The 16,694-nt window shown below is 42.8% G+C and overlaps 1 protein-coding gene across 4 annotated transcripts in view; it reads left to right on the top strand.

Annotated features, from left to right (window-relative positions):
• LRP8 (LDL receptor related protein 8) overlaps positions 1 to 16,694 on the top strand; it is a 195,175-nt gene that overhangs the window by 118,008 nt on the left and 60,473 nt on the right. For all 4 annotated transcript variants that reach the window (XM_081915272.1, XM_081915270.1, XM_081915269.1 and 1 more), the window contains one exon: positions 151 to 273. In XM_081915272.1, the coding sequence (XP_081771398.1) occupies positions 151 to 273 (123 nt within the window). The remainder of the gene's footprint in view (positions 1 to 150; positions 274 to 16,694) is intronic.

Here is a 16,694-nt window from a genome sequence, read left to right as displayed (position 1 = left end):
TGTTAGTTCTCCTCAGAGTAAACCTATTGAAAATAATGGACATGACTACCTTAATATCCATTATTTTTACAGCTCTACTTTGAGAAGCAGTGGAAAATAATTGTGTTGGATTGAATCCAACGGTCTAACGTTCCCTATTTCTTCTTTCAGCCAAGAAGACCTGTGCAGAAAGTGATTTCACTTGCAACAACGGCCACTGCATTCCTTCCAGGTGGAAATGTGATGGTGAAGAGGAATGCCCAGATGGGTCTGATGAATCCGAAGCCTCATGCAGTGAGTACTCCTGCTAACTGGTTCTGGAACATAGCTTTATAGCTGTTTGGAAAGTGGACTGATAAACAAAATAAATTATATATCATATGCACATGTGTGTGAGTTCCCCCTCTCCATACCGCTGTCCTGAAAGCAATCAGTGGTGTGGTTTCATTATTATGTCTGGCTGAGGACAACAAATGATATGCTGTGCGCAAGTTAAATCTTGCCTCTTACTCAGGACTTAGCAGTTTACCTCTAGAAACTTGCAAGGCTAACCCTAAGCCTGGGGTGGGGAATATTTGGCTTGTGGGCCTGATTAAGCCTGCCAAGCCTCTCCAGTTGTCCCAACAGGTCACTTTGGCCAAGTCATGTCCACTTGCTAGGGGGCCAGGCCAAAATGTGGGGCTTTTCAGTTGGATGAATTTTATGTGATTAGCCAGTTCCTTATGCCATTTTCCACTTTTATATTTTAATTATGTTTATTGTGATTTTTTATTTGTTGTGCACCACTTGATGTTTTCTGTAGTGTTTAGCGGTATATAAATATATATTTTATTAAATAACTAAAAGCTTTCTCCTTTTGCTGTAGAGAATTTCATTTGAAAAATGTGATTATGGGATTCAAAATAAGGAAGATTTTATGCTCAGACATTGCTTTGCATATGCACTCAGCTAATAAAAAAAACACCCCACCATTCATTGCTGACAGGTCTTTTTTTCAGAAGATTGATTGTAATTTAAATCTCCTTGGGCTTACGTTGTTTCCCAAAAAGCTGTGCAAATGGAAGACTACTGATGCAAATGTTTTCCACTGCTCATGGTTAGATTGGAATTATTGGAATTTCACCTGCTCCTCTCTTTTATATAATTCTCATGCCCTTAAATAGTAGTACTGTTGTCTAATTCTGTCATGAACCACTATGTTCAGTAAGGGTTTTTCTATAGATCTCATTAGCTTTGAGTGGCAACCTGAAAGGAAGTCAACCTCAAAAATCTTTTTCAGGTTACATGTTGTCCTTTTGAAACTGTACCATATTGCATCTCTCTCCTGTTGCATTATAATAGCTCTCCAAGACAGCATGGCATTTCACGAGCTGTGCTTGTATTGGGCAGCACAAAGCAAGCAAGCTGGAGACTTCAAGTTAAGTAAAGAATGCTTGCAGACAGTAACTGACATGGAAGCCAAATGTGGCAAATTTCCCCAGCAGGATAGACTCAATTGCAAATGTGACATTATTGTAAGTGTCAGGAAACACTCAGCTTTGCTTCAGTACCTTTTACCACATTGTTATTCTCATCCTGTGGGACAGATCATCTATTTCCCATTGATTTTAGAGAGTTATTAAACATTTACTGATACTGACTAGATTGGGGATTTAATCCAAATAAAAATTGAACTTAAATATTAGGTAACACACGAGTGTAAAAGTGTGTGTTTGAATATGATTGACATACTTTTCGTTTGGGAAAACAAACTCTATGAGTGGATACTGAGCAATGTGGATATAATGGACTAGTTACTTGGGTTTCAAGGTTTGCTTCAGATCACACGTGTTTAAAGTATGGAAAAGAATAGGTTGAACGTAAAGGTAAAGGACCCCTGGTTAAGTCCAGTCAGAGGCAACTATGGGGTGCGGCACTCATCTTGTTTCAGGCTGAGGGAGGCAGTGTTTGTCCACAGACAGCTTTCCGGATCATGTGGCCAGCATGACTAAACCACTTCTGGCACAACAGAACACCGTGATGGAAGCCAGAGTGCACGGAAATGCTGTTTACCTTTCCGTCGTAGCGGTACCTATTTAGCTACTTGCACTGGTGTGCTTTAGAACTGCTATGTTGGCAGAAGCTGGGACAGAGCAACGGGAGCTCACCCCATTGTGTGGATTTGAATCAATGACCTTCCAATCAGCAAGCTCAAGAGGCTCAGTGGTTTAGACCACAGCCCCACCCACTGGGTTGGGCAAAACACGTTCCACAATTGGTCAAAGGTTTCTCATTTTGTAAACGGCATAAGGATCTTACAATTTTAGTAGTATATGATGTTATTAATAACAGCTGCCTTGAAATGAACATGTGCAAATTTTAATCATGCCAGATGGAAGCATCAGGTAGAGAATGCTGGTGCCGTGTGTGTGTGTGTTTGTGTGTGTGTGATCAGAAAAGGAAGCATTCTGCATTATTCATTACTGGATGCCCTGACCAGCAAAACAGCTGGTTGGAAAGAGCAGGAAATGGTTAAGTGGGCAGTGCATGTGTCCAGCTAGAGTGCAGCTGCGGACATGACTATGGGTTTGCAGCATAGAATCTGAAGAGAAAGAGGCAACACAGGCCACAGAACATTTTTTTTTTTTTAAGGTGCTAATATATTCCTCTCATTAACTGATAACTAATCTCTTCAAGCTACCACAACCCTGTTGGGTCTTCTGGGACATTCTCCTGTTAGAAGAAACTGAATAGGCTCCAATAAGGATATACAATTGCCCTGTGATGACTTATTATATTTAATTTATAGGCCAATTTTATGTTAAAGATATCCAAGGTAGCAAAACAGGTGTCCTCCTCCTCTGTCCCACTCCCTCCAACCCTGTTCATTCCCCTCTGAGAGCCACCATGTGTTGCAACCTTTCTAAGTCCATTGAAGACAGTGCATTGAATTTTCAAATATATGCCATTTAAGTGTATTTCCCCAGGATGGATGCTCCTAGCAAAAGGGAAGATGGTTTCTTTGACTTTGTCAGTGTGCAGTGCAAAGAGGAATGTACAATTATCCACCCTCTTTCCTCTTTATTTCGTTAGCCAACTCTGCTTTGCTGCCTAATTAGGAAAGATACACGCTGCTTCCTAACAAAGCCCTCTTCTAAGCAGCCACACACAGTATCAACGTAATCATCTCAGCTGTGACATTAACATATTTATAATGCACTAGGGTTTGGTCTCTGCCTGCCTCGCTCCCTCTCAGCCAGAGTCTTCTTATTAATGCAATGCTACTCTCCCATTGGATGGGCTCAAATTAACTTAGCAGTTTCCTTCCCCAGAATTCCCTGCCTGCAAATCTCTCTAGCCTGAAGCAGCTATGTTTAGACTGCACAGTTCACTGTGAGGTCCATGAGGATTTCATTTGACCTCCGTCAGCCAGCAATGCAACTCTTCCTGTAAAGAAGATCAGCCTGCGTTATAGAAAGGCTGAGCCTTCAGCTACCTGAGCATTGGCTTCAGTTATACTTGCATGCCTCTGGCTTAGTAGTCTTGCAAGAGGCTTCCATTTCACCTTGGAGCTTACAGTGCATTGTGACTCATATTATGTTCCGGTTAGAAACAGGAAAGCTGCATTGAGCGGAAAAACTTGGATATGGCTTCCAACTCCAGCTTAGCCATGGGCTTCTTGGTTGGCTCCTTCAGCAAGCCATTTCCTCCTGGCTTTAATGTGAATTTTCCAATTGCTTCATAAAGTCGCCACTGTTTCACAGCCATCCCAGCACAACAGCTCTATGGCTATCACCTTCGGTTAATTCCAGTTTGTCTACAGAGCTAACCATTGGCAATGATGGGAGTTGGCAGCAGGTTGAGGAAGGCTTCTGTAGGCAGCTTTGTGGAAGGATTTGCCACTTCATAAATAGAAACACAACTGCATTATCAGATGCGGGTAACTTTCCCACAGAGATCCACCACATGCATCTACACTAAATCATGTGACTGCACCATGCTTATCAGAAGGGCAGCTGTTTTTGTAACTGGTGTGATCCAGTGTAAAAATGATCGGTTCTGAACTTGAGAATGCCTTAACTTTGGCCACTGAGTCTCCCAGGGGAACCACTATCTTTTGACCTGAGTTTTTTGTCTGTAAACTGCAAATAGTAGTTGGATAAAGAAATTTTGTGATCCACCAGGAGTCTTTGAGGACAGTGTAGCCTTTAAATCTATAAACCTACAACAAGTTGACTGAAGAATTGGGAGTCTTACTCTGGACAACTGAAACTAATCTGCCTCTGGTTTTTGAGGCAGTATATTTTCACATGTTTATTCATATGCACGAGGGCTAGAGATTTTACTTCACTAAAATAATGACAAGTCTTCTAAATGAGTTCCATCTTACTTTAAAGAGGTAAAGATTTAAATATTGAATTGTGTTTATTTAGCCCCGAGATCTTTGTCTGTGGTCAAAAATAAAATAAAAGCTCTAGGAAATCTAATATTGGCTAACGAATTGTGATAGTGCTAGTGAAAGCTCAAAGGGGTAGGACAAAAAGTGAGTATAAAAGGTGAGTCCAAAGGTCTTATGTGTGCAGGTGTATACAATGAAATCCAAGGATGTGAGCTGCATACTTTCCCCATCCACTTTCCCTCTTATTACATACACACAATGCTCTAACAGAAAACAGTAGAAATTGCTTTATGCAAATGTAATCTGAAGACCCGCAGCATAAATAGAAAGAATAGGGGGGAAATCACTATAGCCTTTCATGAATCCATATTAATTCCACTAGAGGATATAGCAGGCAACCATTGATGAATGAGTCATCTGTCCACAGCAATCGGTTCAGTTAAGCTGCACATTTATATGAACTAATGTATTTATGTATTTAAAGCATTTATAACTCGCCCTTCCTTTATACCAGCCTGACCCAAATCTGGTGCCCTTCAGATGGTTTGGACCACAATTCCCATCAACTCCAGGCAGTACATTTGTGCTAGCTGAGGCTGATTGGAAGTGCACTCTGGGTTGGGGAAGGCAGATACCATATAGAGACCAGGGTAGGGTATAGAACAAATAATAAAATAAACAACAATTAATATTAAAATGCACAGTCATTCACATAGGACAGTGAAAAACAACAGAGCAGGTTAAACAGTCAGCAACCTATGAAACTAAGTTTCGTCAGATTCTTGATTCACATAGCCTGGTATTGTCCAGTTTGAGGGTAGCCAATGTGGTGCCTACTAGATGTTGTGGTCTCCAACTCCCATCATCCCTGACAATTTGCCTTGTTGGTTGGAGCTGGTGGGAGGCAGAGTTGAAGAACATACAGTGGTACCTCGGGTTAAGAACTTAATTCATTCTGGAGGTCCATTCTTAACCTGAAACTGTTCTTAACCTGAGGTACCACTTTAGCTAATGGGGCCTCCCACTGCCACCATGCTTCCGCCACATGATTTCTGTTCTCATCCTGAAGCAAAGTTCTTAACTTGAGGTACTATTTCTGGGTTAGTGGAGTCTGTAACCTGAAGCATCTGTAACCCAAGGTACCACTGTATTCTCGTTGATGGGAGCTGAAGTCCAACACCAGCTGCTTTGACTGGCAGCTTTACTCTTGACTGGCAGCCACTCACCAAGGAACTCAGGTGGAAATCAGGGATTAAACCTAGAACTTGTCTCTTTCACTGATTATGATTTTTCATAATTATGAGTTATGTGTTGGTCTTCAACAGTGCAAATTGTGTTTTAGCTAAAGAACGAGGGTCCCTAGGTGAACAGTCCTATGGCATGCATGCCACTTTAGTCTGCTAATGGCAGATAGTAAAACAGAATCCTCCCTGTGGAAAGGACCTAGACATAAGATTTCAATACATAAGGGGTGAAGACTAAGCTGGAACTTCCTGGAGTCATCATGCAGGTCTTCTATGGGACTGATTATTTATAGATGTATAAGATTTTTAGACTACTTTTATTCAAAGATCCCAAAGCTGTTTCCAACAATAAAAATGCAGATTAAAACCAGATACAATTTGAATAATATAGAATAGGGCAACCTAAAGCACCGGGGCAAACTAAACAACTTTTCCAGAAGCCAAGGGAACTGATAGGTCTTGACTTGATGACAGGAGGCCAGCTACAACACTGACATCTGTACTTCTAGGGGAGGAGTGTTCCTAAGCTGGGGCAAACTCGCTAAGGAGGCACTGTCTGGTGTCTAGCATGGCAAGTAATACTCATGGTGATACTGCAAGCAAGACCTCCCTCCCCAATTGATCTGAGGTTCTGGGGTCACTGATATAGAGAAAGAGATTCCATCAGATATCCAGATTCCAAGTCAGGGCCTTATACATCTTTAACTGAGCCTAGTAGCATATAGATTTACCCTTCAGTATTTCAGCTACCCCTTTTCTCTCATACTATGCTATAGTGAAACAAAGTTTATGTTGCCCTTGCAATTCTTCCCTATGTCAGTTCTTTTTAGAGTTTGTTCATCAAATACTATGAATATAGTAGCAGTGTCAAATTTCTGTTATTCCACTAATGCATTTGAGTAGTTCATAAACAAGGACAGCAGTAAAAAGCTTGATGGGATCACTTTTATAGCTGTTATGAATCTTGCACCCATTCAAGTGAAAGGGTAGAGGATGTGAGGGCATTGGTGATTACAATTGTAGTACTATCCTATTTTTAAAGACAGAAGAGGCTTTGGGTTGTACCGAGACAAGTTTTAGGCATCAAGTTTTTAAACTGACACCCCCCCTCCCCCAGCAAGTTTAACATAATTGTCTCCAGAAAGGGGTGTTTATTTCATTGCTTTCAGAAGAATCCTGGCTTTGGTAGTGGCAAATGCAGTATGCTTTCAAGTAATAGATGGAAGCTTGGCATCTTCCTCTGAACAGGAGATTAATGCGACTAGGAATGATTTTCTGTAAATCAATTAAAATTTTGGCTGCATGTACAGATCTTGATTAATGGTGCACAAGAACAGTAAGTGAATACAAAAAGTGTGTGAGTTTTAACTGGGATAGGTAAAGTTACAAGCTGTAACCAATGGCAACTTGACCTTAATGGTACTTAATGAAGAATATTCAAGAGCCAATGATCCTTTACTTGTGGCTAGAGTGCAGAAGAGGTGTGTTTTTGAGTGGACAAAAACAGCAACTGCTGTTGCTGCTGCTGTGAAATCTGGTTGCATTTCCAAGCTTTCAAAACTTCTTCAGATATCTCTGAATGCACACGAAAAGCTTATACCCAGAACAAACTTAGTTAGTCTCTAAGGTGCTACTGGACAATTTTTATTTTTAATTATTTCGACTGCATCAGGTCAGCACGGCTACCTACCTGAATCTAAAACTTTTATGCTTTGTCTTCCTGGATGGTGAGGTGAGGCGAAGACTTCTGTCATGAGAGGAGCAGGTGACAATCATCTGGTTGTCATAGGAAGCTGCTTTGATGTAGAACCCTGTTACTGATAGGGAAGACAGTCCAAATGACATTGGTGGTGGAGGCTATCTAGGCGGTAGATAGGAAGCTGTGAAATGCTTTCTTTGTGTGGAACCAGTGAAAGAAACATCTACAGTGCAGAAGCAATTCTTAAAGTAAGAGTATGAGACTTCTTCTGATCCCTTCTAAGTCGATTCCCAAAAGCAAAGGAATAAATATTTGTCCAGGAGTGGTTCCCTAGAGCATGCGTGAAAAACTGGGTAGAGGAGAATATTCCCTCCAGAGGATATGACTCTTCTTTCTTTGCACGTACTCAGTTATATAAAAGCTTGACGTTGGTAGTGCAGTGGCACTCCTATGACTGACAACGTAATAGAATGGGCAAGTCAATGTCTCATTCTTGCTGTTTAGATACATTGACTTGCCCTTTCCATTATCTTGTTGAATCCCAGATACTGATAGAGAAAGTTGGGATAGGCAGTACTGAGCTGCCCCATTAGTCACATGTCAGCCCTGTTGGCCATAGTGCCATCATGTGGCATATAGCCTTGGTAAGCTAAAGTCAAGCCTTTGAGGTAATGTAACCTTGAATCCACAAATGTATAGCAGGATTTCTTTCCCACAGAGCAGGGGTGGGCCCCAGCTCCAGCAAGTGTGACCAGTTGTCAGGAATGATGGGAGTTATAGTTGAACTCTTGGAGGTTAATAATTTAGCCAACCCTGGCAAAGAAGTGTATGCCTTGATTATATGCAGCTTAGAGTTCAGTATTGTCTGTCATACCTACATTAGGCTTCCCTTGTTTTTGGTGGTTGTTTTCATTATGCAGTCATTGAAAAGCTAAAGGGAAAGTATTTTTCCATCAATACAAAGGAAATGCATTAACTATTACAATAGAAATGCATTAACTTTTTAATGTATTACTTTCCTGCTCCAGCAGATATCAGGCAGCTGGATAAAAATAAAATTCCCAGCCCATGAAAGGCAATTTAACTCCTGTGTTGCTGCTGATTTCATTGAGACCTGCACAATTTGCCTTCCTCATTTGATCACTTAGTTTGGTTGGTTTAGTTTTACATCTGGGGACCTGTTTTACAGGTAGTAATACGTAGGAAAATGAGAGGGCAGTTGTTAGGTTTGGGGTCTCAAAAACTCCAGAAAGTACATGCTAGACACAGACTCATGGTTGGCTTCTCCTTTGCATTTCCACAGGATAAAGAACAACTGTTCTTAAGGATGCATAAGCTTTCATAGTCTTCTCTTGGTTACAGTAGCTCCTTAATTGTAGAGTTAGGAAGGGGCTTGTAGGTTGTCTAGTCCAGTGTTTCCCAACCACTGTTCCGCGGCACACTAGTGTGCCGCGAGATGTTGCCTGGTGTGCCGCGGGAAAAATTTAAAAATTGAAAGATTTTTTTTTTAAAGTCAAATTTTCGATAGATGACCCCTGGGGTTCCCTCCCTCCCTCCCGCTCTGCGCCTCCCTCCTCCTCCTCCTCCGGGGAGGCCCTTCCTGGCTCTCGGCCAAGGCTTGGCGGCTGCCACTCACTCACTCACTCGCCCACCCGTCCCTCCATCCCTGCACCCGGCCTCTCCTCCTCTGTCCCCGGCGCAGGGGCTGCCGGGATCCGTAGTCCCCTCGCCCTTGGGCTCCGCGCCCGCACGGGGTGCGCGAACTACGTTTCCCAGCGTGGCCTGGCGGGCCGGGCATTTTATTTGAAGCGCTCTTCTCCCGGCCATGGAATGAGCGCAGCGGCGGCAGCCGGGCGGGCAGGGGCTCTTCCGCGCAGACCCCGCACAGCCTGCCTGCGCCCTCCGGAGATCGGGCGGCAGGATGGAGCCTGGGGATCCCCGCGGAGGCGGAGCGGCGGAGGCTGCCCCCCAGGTAGGGCTGCGTCGGGGTTTTTTTATTTTTGCAATGCTGCATCCGCGCCGGAGGGGACGCATCGGACCGTGGGGAGACCCCTTGGCGGGCGTGCAAGGCAATGCATGCGTGCAGGCGTTGCATGGAGTGCAGTGCAATGCAATGGCAACGCGGCGCCCTGCATGCATGCATGCAACTTCCACCGGCGCTCCGGACTTGGCAGGTGAGGGGGGTGCCCAGTGGGCGGCAGAGAGAGCCGGGAGGGCGAAGGGGAGCCGCGGGGGGGGCACCGGTGCTCCCCGAGCCGAGCCCGGGGGGAAACTTCGGCGTCGTTGCGCCGGGTGTTGGAAGCGGAGGCTGGCGGGGGCCCCTCACCTGCAAAACCTGGTCACCTCTCATATATTTCGTGCATTGCATTCATCGCCCGCTTTCTCCTCCAAGGAGCTCCCGGGGGCGCGCGTGGTTCTCCCCGTGTTATCCTCGCAACAACAGCCCTGCGAGGTGGGTCAGGCGAGTGGCCCAAGGGAGCACCCAGGGATTGTCCTGGCCAGGTGGGGTGATTTGAACCCTGCTCTCTTCCCGGTCTTCGTCCTCATTTAGCCCCCACATGTGCATGACTGTGCATGACTGAGGTTTTCCCCCCTCGTCTTGGCTATGGTGTGAGTCTGTGCTGTTAATTAATGGGGTTCTGCCTTCGGAGAAGATGAGCCAGCCCTCAAGGAGGTGATTATGTAATTTGCTAGCAATTCGTGTCCCTCCCGGCGTGACGCTGCGCGCTGACGTCACGGGGCTGTAATGGTGGTGTGCCTCGAGATTTTTTTCATGAAACAAGTGTGTCTTTGCCCAAAAAAGGTTGGGAAACACTGGTCTAGTCTGCAATGAAGGTTCTCTATCAGACGATTTTCCAGCCTCTGCTTAAGTATTAAGGGAACGCAGTGGATGTAGCCTACCTTGATTTCAGCAAGGCATTTGACAAGGTGCCCCATGATATTCTTGTAAAGAAGCTGGTAAAATGCGGTCTTGACTATGCTACCACTCAGTGGATTTGTAACTGGCTGACTGACCAAACCCAAAGGGTGCTCATCAATGGTTCCTCTTCATCCTGGAGAAGAGTGACTAGTGGGGTGCCACAGGGTTCTGTCTTGGGCCCGGTCTTATTCAACATCTTTATCAACGACTTGGATGATGGACTCAAGGGCATCCTGATCAAATTTGCAGATGACACCAAACTGGGAGGGGTGGCTAACACCCCGGAGGACAGGATCGCACTTCAAAACGACCTTGACAGATTAGAGAACTGGGCCAAAACAAACAAGATGAATTTTAACAGGGAGAAATGTAAAGTATTGCACTTGGGCAAAAAAAATGAGAGGCACAAATACAAGATGGGTGACACCTGGCTTGAGAACAGTACATGTGAAAAAGATCTAGGAGTCTTGGTTGACCACAAACTTGACATGAGCCAACAGTGTGACGCGGCAGCTAAAAAAGCCAATGCAATTCTGGGCTGCATCAATAGGAGTATAGCATCTAGATCAAGGGAAGTAATAGTGCCACTGTATTCTGCTCTGGTCAGACCTCACCTGGAGTACTGTGTCCAGTTCTGGGCACCACAGTTCAAGAAGGACACTGACAAACTGGAACGTGTCCAGAGGAGGGCAACCAAAATGGTCAAAGGCCTGGAAACGATGCCTTATGAGGAACGGCTAAGGGAGCTGGGCATGTTTAGCCTGGAGAAGAGGAGGTTAAGGGGTGATATGACAGCCATGTTCAAATATATAAAAGGATGTCATATAGAGCAGGGAGAAGGGTTGTTTTCTGCTGCTCCAGAGAAGCGGACACAGAGCAATGGATCCAAACTACAAGAAAGAAGATTCCACCTAAACATTAGGAAGAACTTCCTGACAGTAAGAGCTGTTCGACAGTGGAATTTGCTGCCAAGGAGTGTGGTGGAGTCTCCTTCTTTGGAGGTCTTTAAGCAGAGGCTTGACAACCATATGTCAGGAGTGCTCTGATGGTGTTTCCTGCTTGGCAGGGGGTTGGACTCGATGGCCCTTGTGGTCTCTTCCAACTCTATGATTCTATGATCACCAGAAAAGGAGAGCCTATCACCTGCCGAGGCAGTTGGTTTCATTACTGAACATCTATTATAGTTAGGAAGGGTCTCCATTTAATGTTTAGCCATAATATGCTTCCCGCCAATTTCCACAGGGATAAGGACTATAGCTTAGTGGCAGAGCATCTGCCTTCCATCTAGAAGGTCCCAGGTTCATCTCTTGCCTAAAACCCTGGAGAGCTAGTGCCAAGTCACTGTAGACAGCACTGAGCTGGATGGACCAATATCTTAGACTAGGACAGCTTCCTATGTTCTTATATTCCACCCATTTTTCTAGTCCATCCTTACTGAGCAACAGAGAACAAGTCTGTTCCATCTTCTGCATGACAGCCCTTCATTTGAAGATCACTCCCATGTCCTCCCCTTAATCTTCTCTTTTACAGCCGTCTACAACTTACCCAACTCTTTCAACAATTCATCATAGGATTTGGTCATCCTGGTCATGCTTCAGTTTGTCAGTGTCCTCCTTTGTGGTGTACAGATCTGGACACAGTGCTTTGTCTTTAGTCTGAGCAATTTTTAAAAAAAGTGCTGATGTAAAGTGGAAAAGTATGGACTATTGGTAGAGTTTTTTCATGCTCTGCATTTGATGTTCTGTTGGAAGGTTTTGGGGTGCCTCAATAGAGAGGAAAGGCAATAGACAATTATAATCTTCTATAACTGGGTGGTGCCAGAATGTGAGCTTTTGAAGGCTTTAGAATTCCTATATTTTACGCTTTATAGAAAATCTGTGTCAACAGTTTATACAAAAAGAGAGAGAACATAGCATAACGACATCCAGTCTTGACTTCAAGAGCATATTAATTATCTATTAATAGCGATGGTGTATAAAATGTATAATAGAACAATTTGCTTTTTTTTTCAATAAAAAATCCATAATGAAAACCTTTCCTCCCCATAATTATCCACTCATTTAATTGATGAAAAGCCATTTCCTTGCACATCTCATTACAAACCAGCAATGTAAAGAGCCTGTCTTAAAGGGATTGAAATACCACATACTTAAAATACATTATATCCTTTTACATTATACCCTTCCCCCCACCTCCCATTTGCTGTAATTTCATAATGTATAAAAAGGAGGCTGTTGAAGAGAAATTCAAAGCCAAACAGAGTCTCCCATTCACTATCCCTCTTCCAGTGTTTACTGAGTTTTGTCTTGTTTAATTATATTTACACTTAGTTTTATGTTTTGGTATCTTTAAGACCTTTTTCCTCCCAGAAGGGCTACAGTTCGAAGGACTTTGTAGCGTCCATGGATCTGTGCAGCCATTCTGTGCCTTAGCATCACAGAGTCTTAAGAGATGGAAGAGAGCCAAGGGTCATCTAGTCCAACCCCCTGCAATGCAGGAATCTCAGCTAAGACATCCATGACAGCCTTTCTGCTCCAAAATCTTTGTGCTAGTACAGGCATACCTCGTCTTGCATTCATGTTGCGTCTTTTCAGCTTGCGTATGCGGCAAACCCGGAAGTGTATACTTCTGTGTTTCGCTGTGTGCGCAGAAGCGTTCTGCACACATGTGCAGAAGTGCTCTATCGTGATCCGCACTTGCGCAGAAGCGCCACTCTAGTTGCGGACTTTTCGGGGTGTGAACGGCACCCCAGAACAGATTGTGTCTGCAACTAGAGATACCACTCTACTGATTTTACCCATGACAAAATAACCATGGAACTCCTAATGCCAGTACAAAAACCAACATCATGTTGTGCATCATGTCATTTTCCTGTGTAAACCATTCATTTCATTTGAAAACCCTGGTTTAAAGCAGTCATAGATGAAGACAGACAGCTGTTCTGAAATCGGTTTCATATCAAGGCATTTGTTTTCAAGCAAAGACTAGAAGTTCAAACTACTTCTGCCGCATTTAGAATGTATGTCTTTATACAGCATTTTCTTTACTTAACCCAGTATGCTTTAGAAGAAAAAGATCAGTTCTTAATTCTGTGCCTATATGGTCTGTCCTATGTAACAAATGGCAGCATCATAGAATTTGAAATAAAAAATATGACTGTTGTATTATGGTACTCAGTTTTGGAACTCTGGTCCATCAAGACCAAAGTGGAGCAAGCCGACTTGCTTGACATCTGTGCATTTCTGTAGTAGAGAAGCATTCCAATCACTCAATGTGGTCAGAAATAGAGTCATTTCAGATACTATATGTGAATAATTTTTACCCACTTGAGTGTGAGATTGGAAGTTTGGTGGTCTCCAATAATTTAAATGTCTCATTAAAAAAATGAAATCCTATGTGGCTTTCACAAATAATTTAAATAGGCATGAACTGTAATTTCTCTCTCTCAACAACCAAGGACTGTATGTAATAAAAAGATTTTGGAGAATTTAAATATAGCTCTCCTTATGCTACTGATTTTTAATAAGCAAAGCTATATTTATAGACCTTTTGTATTATTTATAAAAACTGTACTAGTTTCAGGAATTGTAGGCATCTGCAACACAAATTGCAAGTGAAAGCAGGACTGCAATGCAAATTCTTTATAGTTTCCTAGGGAAACCTGTTCCGTTCCATCTGGATATACAAACATTTGAGGAAATGTCTAATTCTGATGGCAGGGAGATCTTGACATTTAGCATAATGGGCCTTCCCAAATTAAGGAAATAATTGACTAGTCTTTCTATATACAAGATTAGCAAAATGTTCAGGAAGCAAGGTAAACGGTTGTCCTTCAGGAACAAGTAGATTAAAAAACCGGGATGGGGAAAGGGGACAGGGTTATACAGGACAATAACATCCTTCAGGCTGCAAGGCAGAGGGACCTTTGGAAATAAGACATGATTTCCACAGCTCTAGAAGAGAAAAGGATCAAACTGCATAGCAGAAATGTGGGAATTGACTTGTGAAGATAGTTGAGAAATGCAGTCACATGACACATACTTAGGTGGTTATATACAGAAGTCAGAAGTAATCATGCTTAATGTGTGTCTCTCTTTCCTTTTTAAAAATACTGTAATGTATTAATGTGTCTCTAGAAGCTACCACCCACTGTGCAACTTTCACACATGTTTTGCCCTGAACACACACAGACCCCTTGCATACATACCTTAGTAGATTTTAAAAAATGGTATGGAGACATACACATTAGTTGTTGGATTCATTCCTGATCATTACAGAATGAAAGCTGATGTTCTAGGACCAAGGACAGCTCCCTGGTAAAGCTGCAATCTGAATTGTTTACTGGAGCTGCATAGACATTTAATAGTCTCTCTAAAATTTACCTGTGGCTGATAATTTAAAATGGTGATTTTAAGTATATTATTACATATTTATCAACCAACAGAACATGATCTGAAATGCAAATTATCCCTAATTAATGTTTAATGTTTAACTTATATACTAGCTAATTTTCTCTTGCATGGTTAGGTAGAATAAGTTTACTATAACTTCTGTATTCTAAATCTACCCTGAAATATTTTCAGCTTCTAATTTATTAGATTTTCCCCCACCCCCACTATAATCAGGCCCATAGCAATAATGAAATTGAGAGTGTTGCTATAATATTAATTTGGATAGGCTTAGCCCAGTTCAACATAGATAACTAATTAATAATTTCTATCCTACTGTCTTTTGAAGCATTATAGAAGAGGACCATAACTCAGTGGTAGAACAAATGCTTTATATGCGAAAGGTCCCAGAATCAGTCCCAGGCACATACAGGTGGGCTATGAAAAAACTCCTGTCAGAAAACCTGAAGAGGTGCTGCTAGTCAGTAGATTGGGATAGGGAATTTGTGGCCGTCTAGATGATGGACTCCATATCATCCCTGAATACTGGCTATGCTAGTTGGGACTGATGGGAGTTGGAGCCAGCCAACACTTGGAGGTTCCCCATCCCTGGTTCAGATAATGCTGATGTTATCAGTCACTTCCTGTTTCATGTTCGAGCAGCTTCCTGTTTGAGGTAGCATACAGTAGTACCTCGGGTTAAGTACTTAATTCATTCCGGAGGTCTGTTCGTAACCTGAAACTGTTCTTAACCTGAAGCACCACTTTAGCTAATGGGGCCTCCTGCTGCCGCTGTGCCACCGCCACCCAATTTCTGTTCTTATCCTGAAGCAAAGTTCTTAACCTGAATTTCTGGGTTAGCGGAGTCTGTAACCTGAAGCGTATGTAACCTGAAGCGTATGTAACCCGAGGTACCACTGTACTTGAAATTGTATACAACAAACAAAGACAGGCACTATTTCATTCCACAGCCTCTTTTCCATAATGCTTATTACTCAGTTTTTTAGAAAAAAGATCCTCCATTAGCTATGGAAAAGGGCATCTCTAGCTCTCTATGTAGTATTTGCCTAGATTCTTCTTTCCTATTTTATAGATTTACTGGTGTCAAATGCTATGAAGAATAATCAGCAATAACTTTCCAGCATGTGGATTTGGACCATTTTCCCATACAAACCACAGTCCATCAAGCAACTGTCCAGCAGTACACAGTTTGGCACAGATTGTCTCAGTCTGTCACAGTGCTTTTGATATAAGTGGATCAAGGATGGTTGCAATCTGAATCAAGGGATAAAATATAAACTGGTATTATTATTTAAATGTGCTCAGGATGTTTCTTCTCTTGGCATGATAACTTTGATTAAAATAAGCTGCTTTAGGAGTGTAATGCATTTATAGAGGATGCAGTAACATTTATATTTCTATGCAGCCTTCAAATCAGTCTGCAGCTATTGAAACACACTGCTAAGTCAGTTTTCTTCTCTTTATTTAACTTCATGGACATCATTCTAAGTGAAACACTTTATGACATCTGTGGGCAGAGTGGGAGAGGTTGGAAGGGAAAGCCAGAATTATGCAAGCAGCTTTACTATGCCTTGCCAAACGAGGTGATTTTGCTTACAAGGGGTTTCTCTTACTCACCCATAAATACAGTCATGAAGTGGAAGGGGAGGGGAAAATGCTTATGGCTCAGTAGATACGAATTGTGTGCAGAGGTATAAATACCCCCTGGATCCTCTTTAAATGAGACTAGCCAATCCCAGCCAGCCCCCAGTAAGGTGTGCAGACAGGTTATCTGATGCGATAGCATGCTATATGTGCACCAGCACATGTTCTGCAGCAAACCTGCACATGGAAATCAGTTTCTCTGTGCAGATCAGTGGCACTGAATGAAGGACAATTGAATGTGCTTGGACAACACCCCTGCAGGGCTCTTTTGCCCATTTTTTCACCCTCCCTGAAAGTGGATCAAGGTTGGAAGAAGGTTTCTTCCCTACAGTCCTGATTGCTCAGTATGAGCAAAATCTTGACATGTGTAGCCTTCTGCTGCTTTCCTTTCAGGTCAGAACAAACATGGTAATCGCCTGCC

Source organism: Podarcis melisellensis, assembly GCF_964234715.1.
Source record: "Podarcis melisellensis genome assembly, chromosome: 6".
Taxonomy (NCBI): Eukaryota; Metazoa; Chordata; class Lepidosauria; order Squamata; family Lacertidae; genus Podarcis; species Podarcis melisellensis.
Note: the sequence above shows the minus strand (reverse complement) of the source record. Positions and strands in the feature narration are given on the sequence as shown.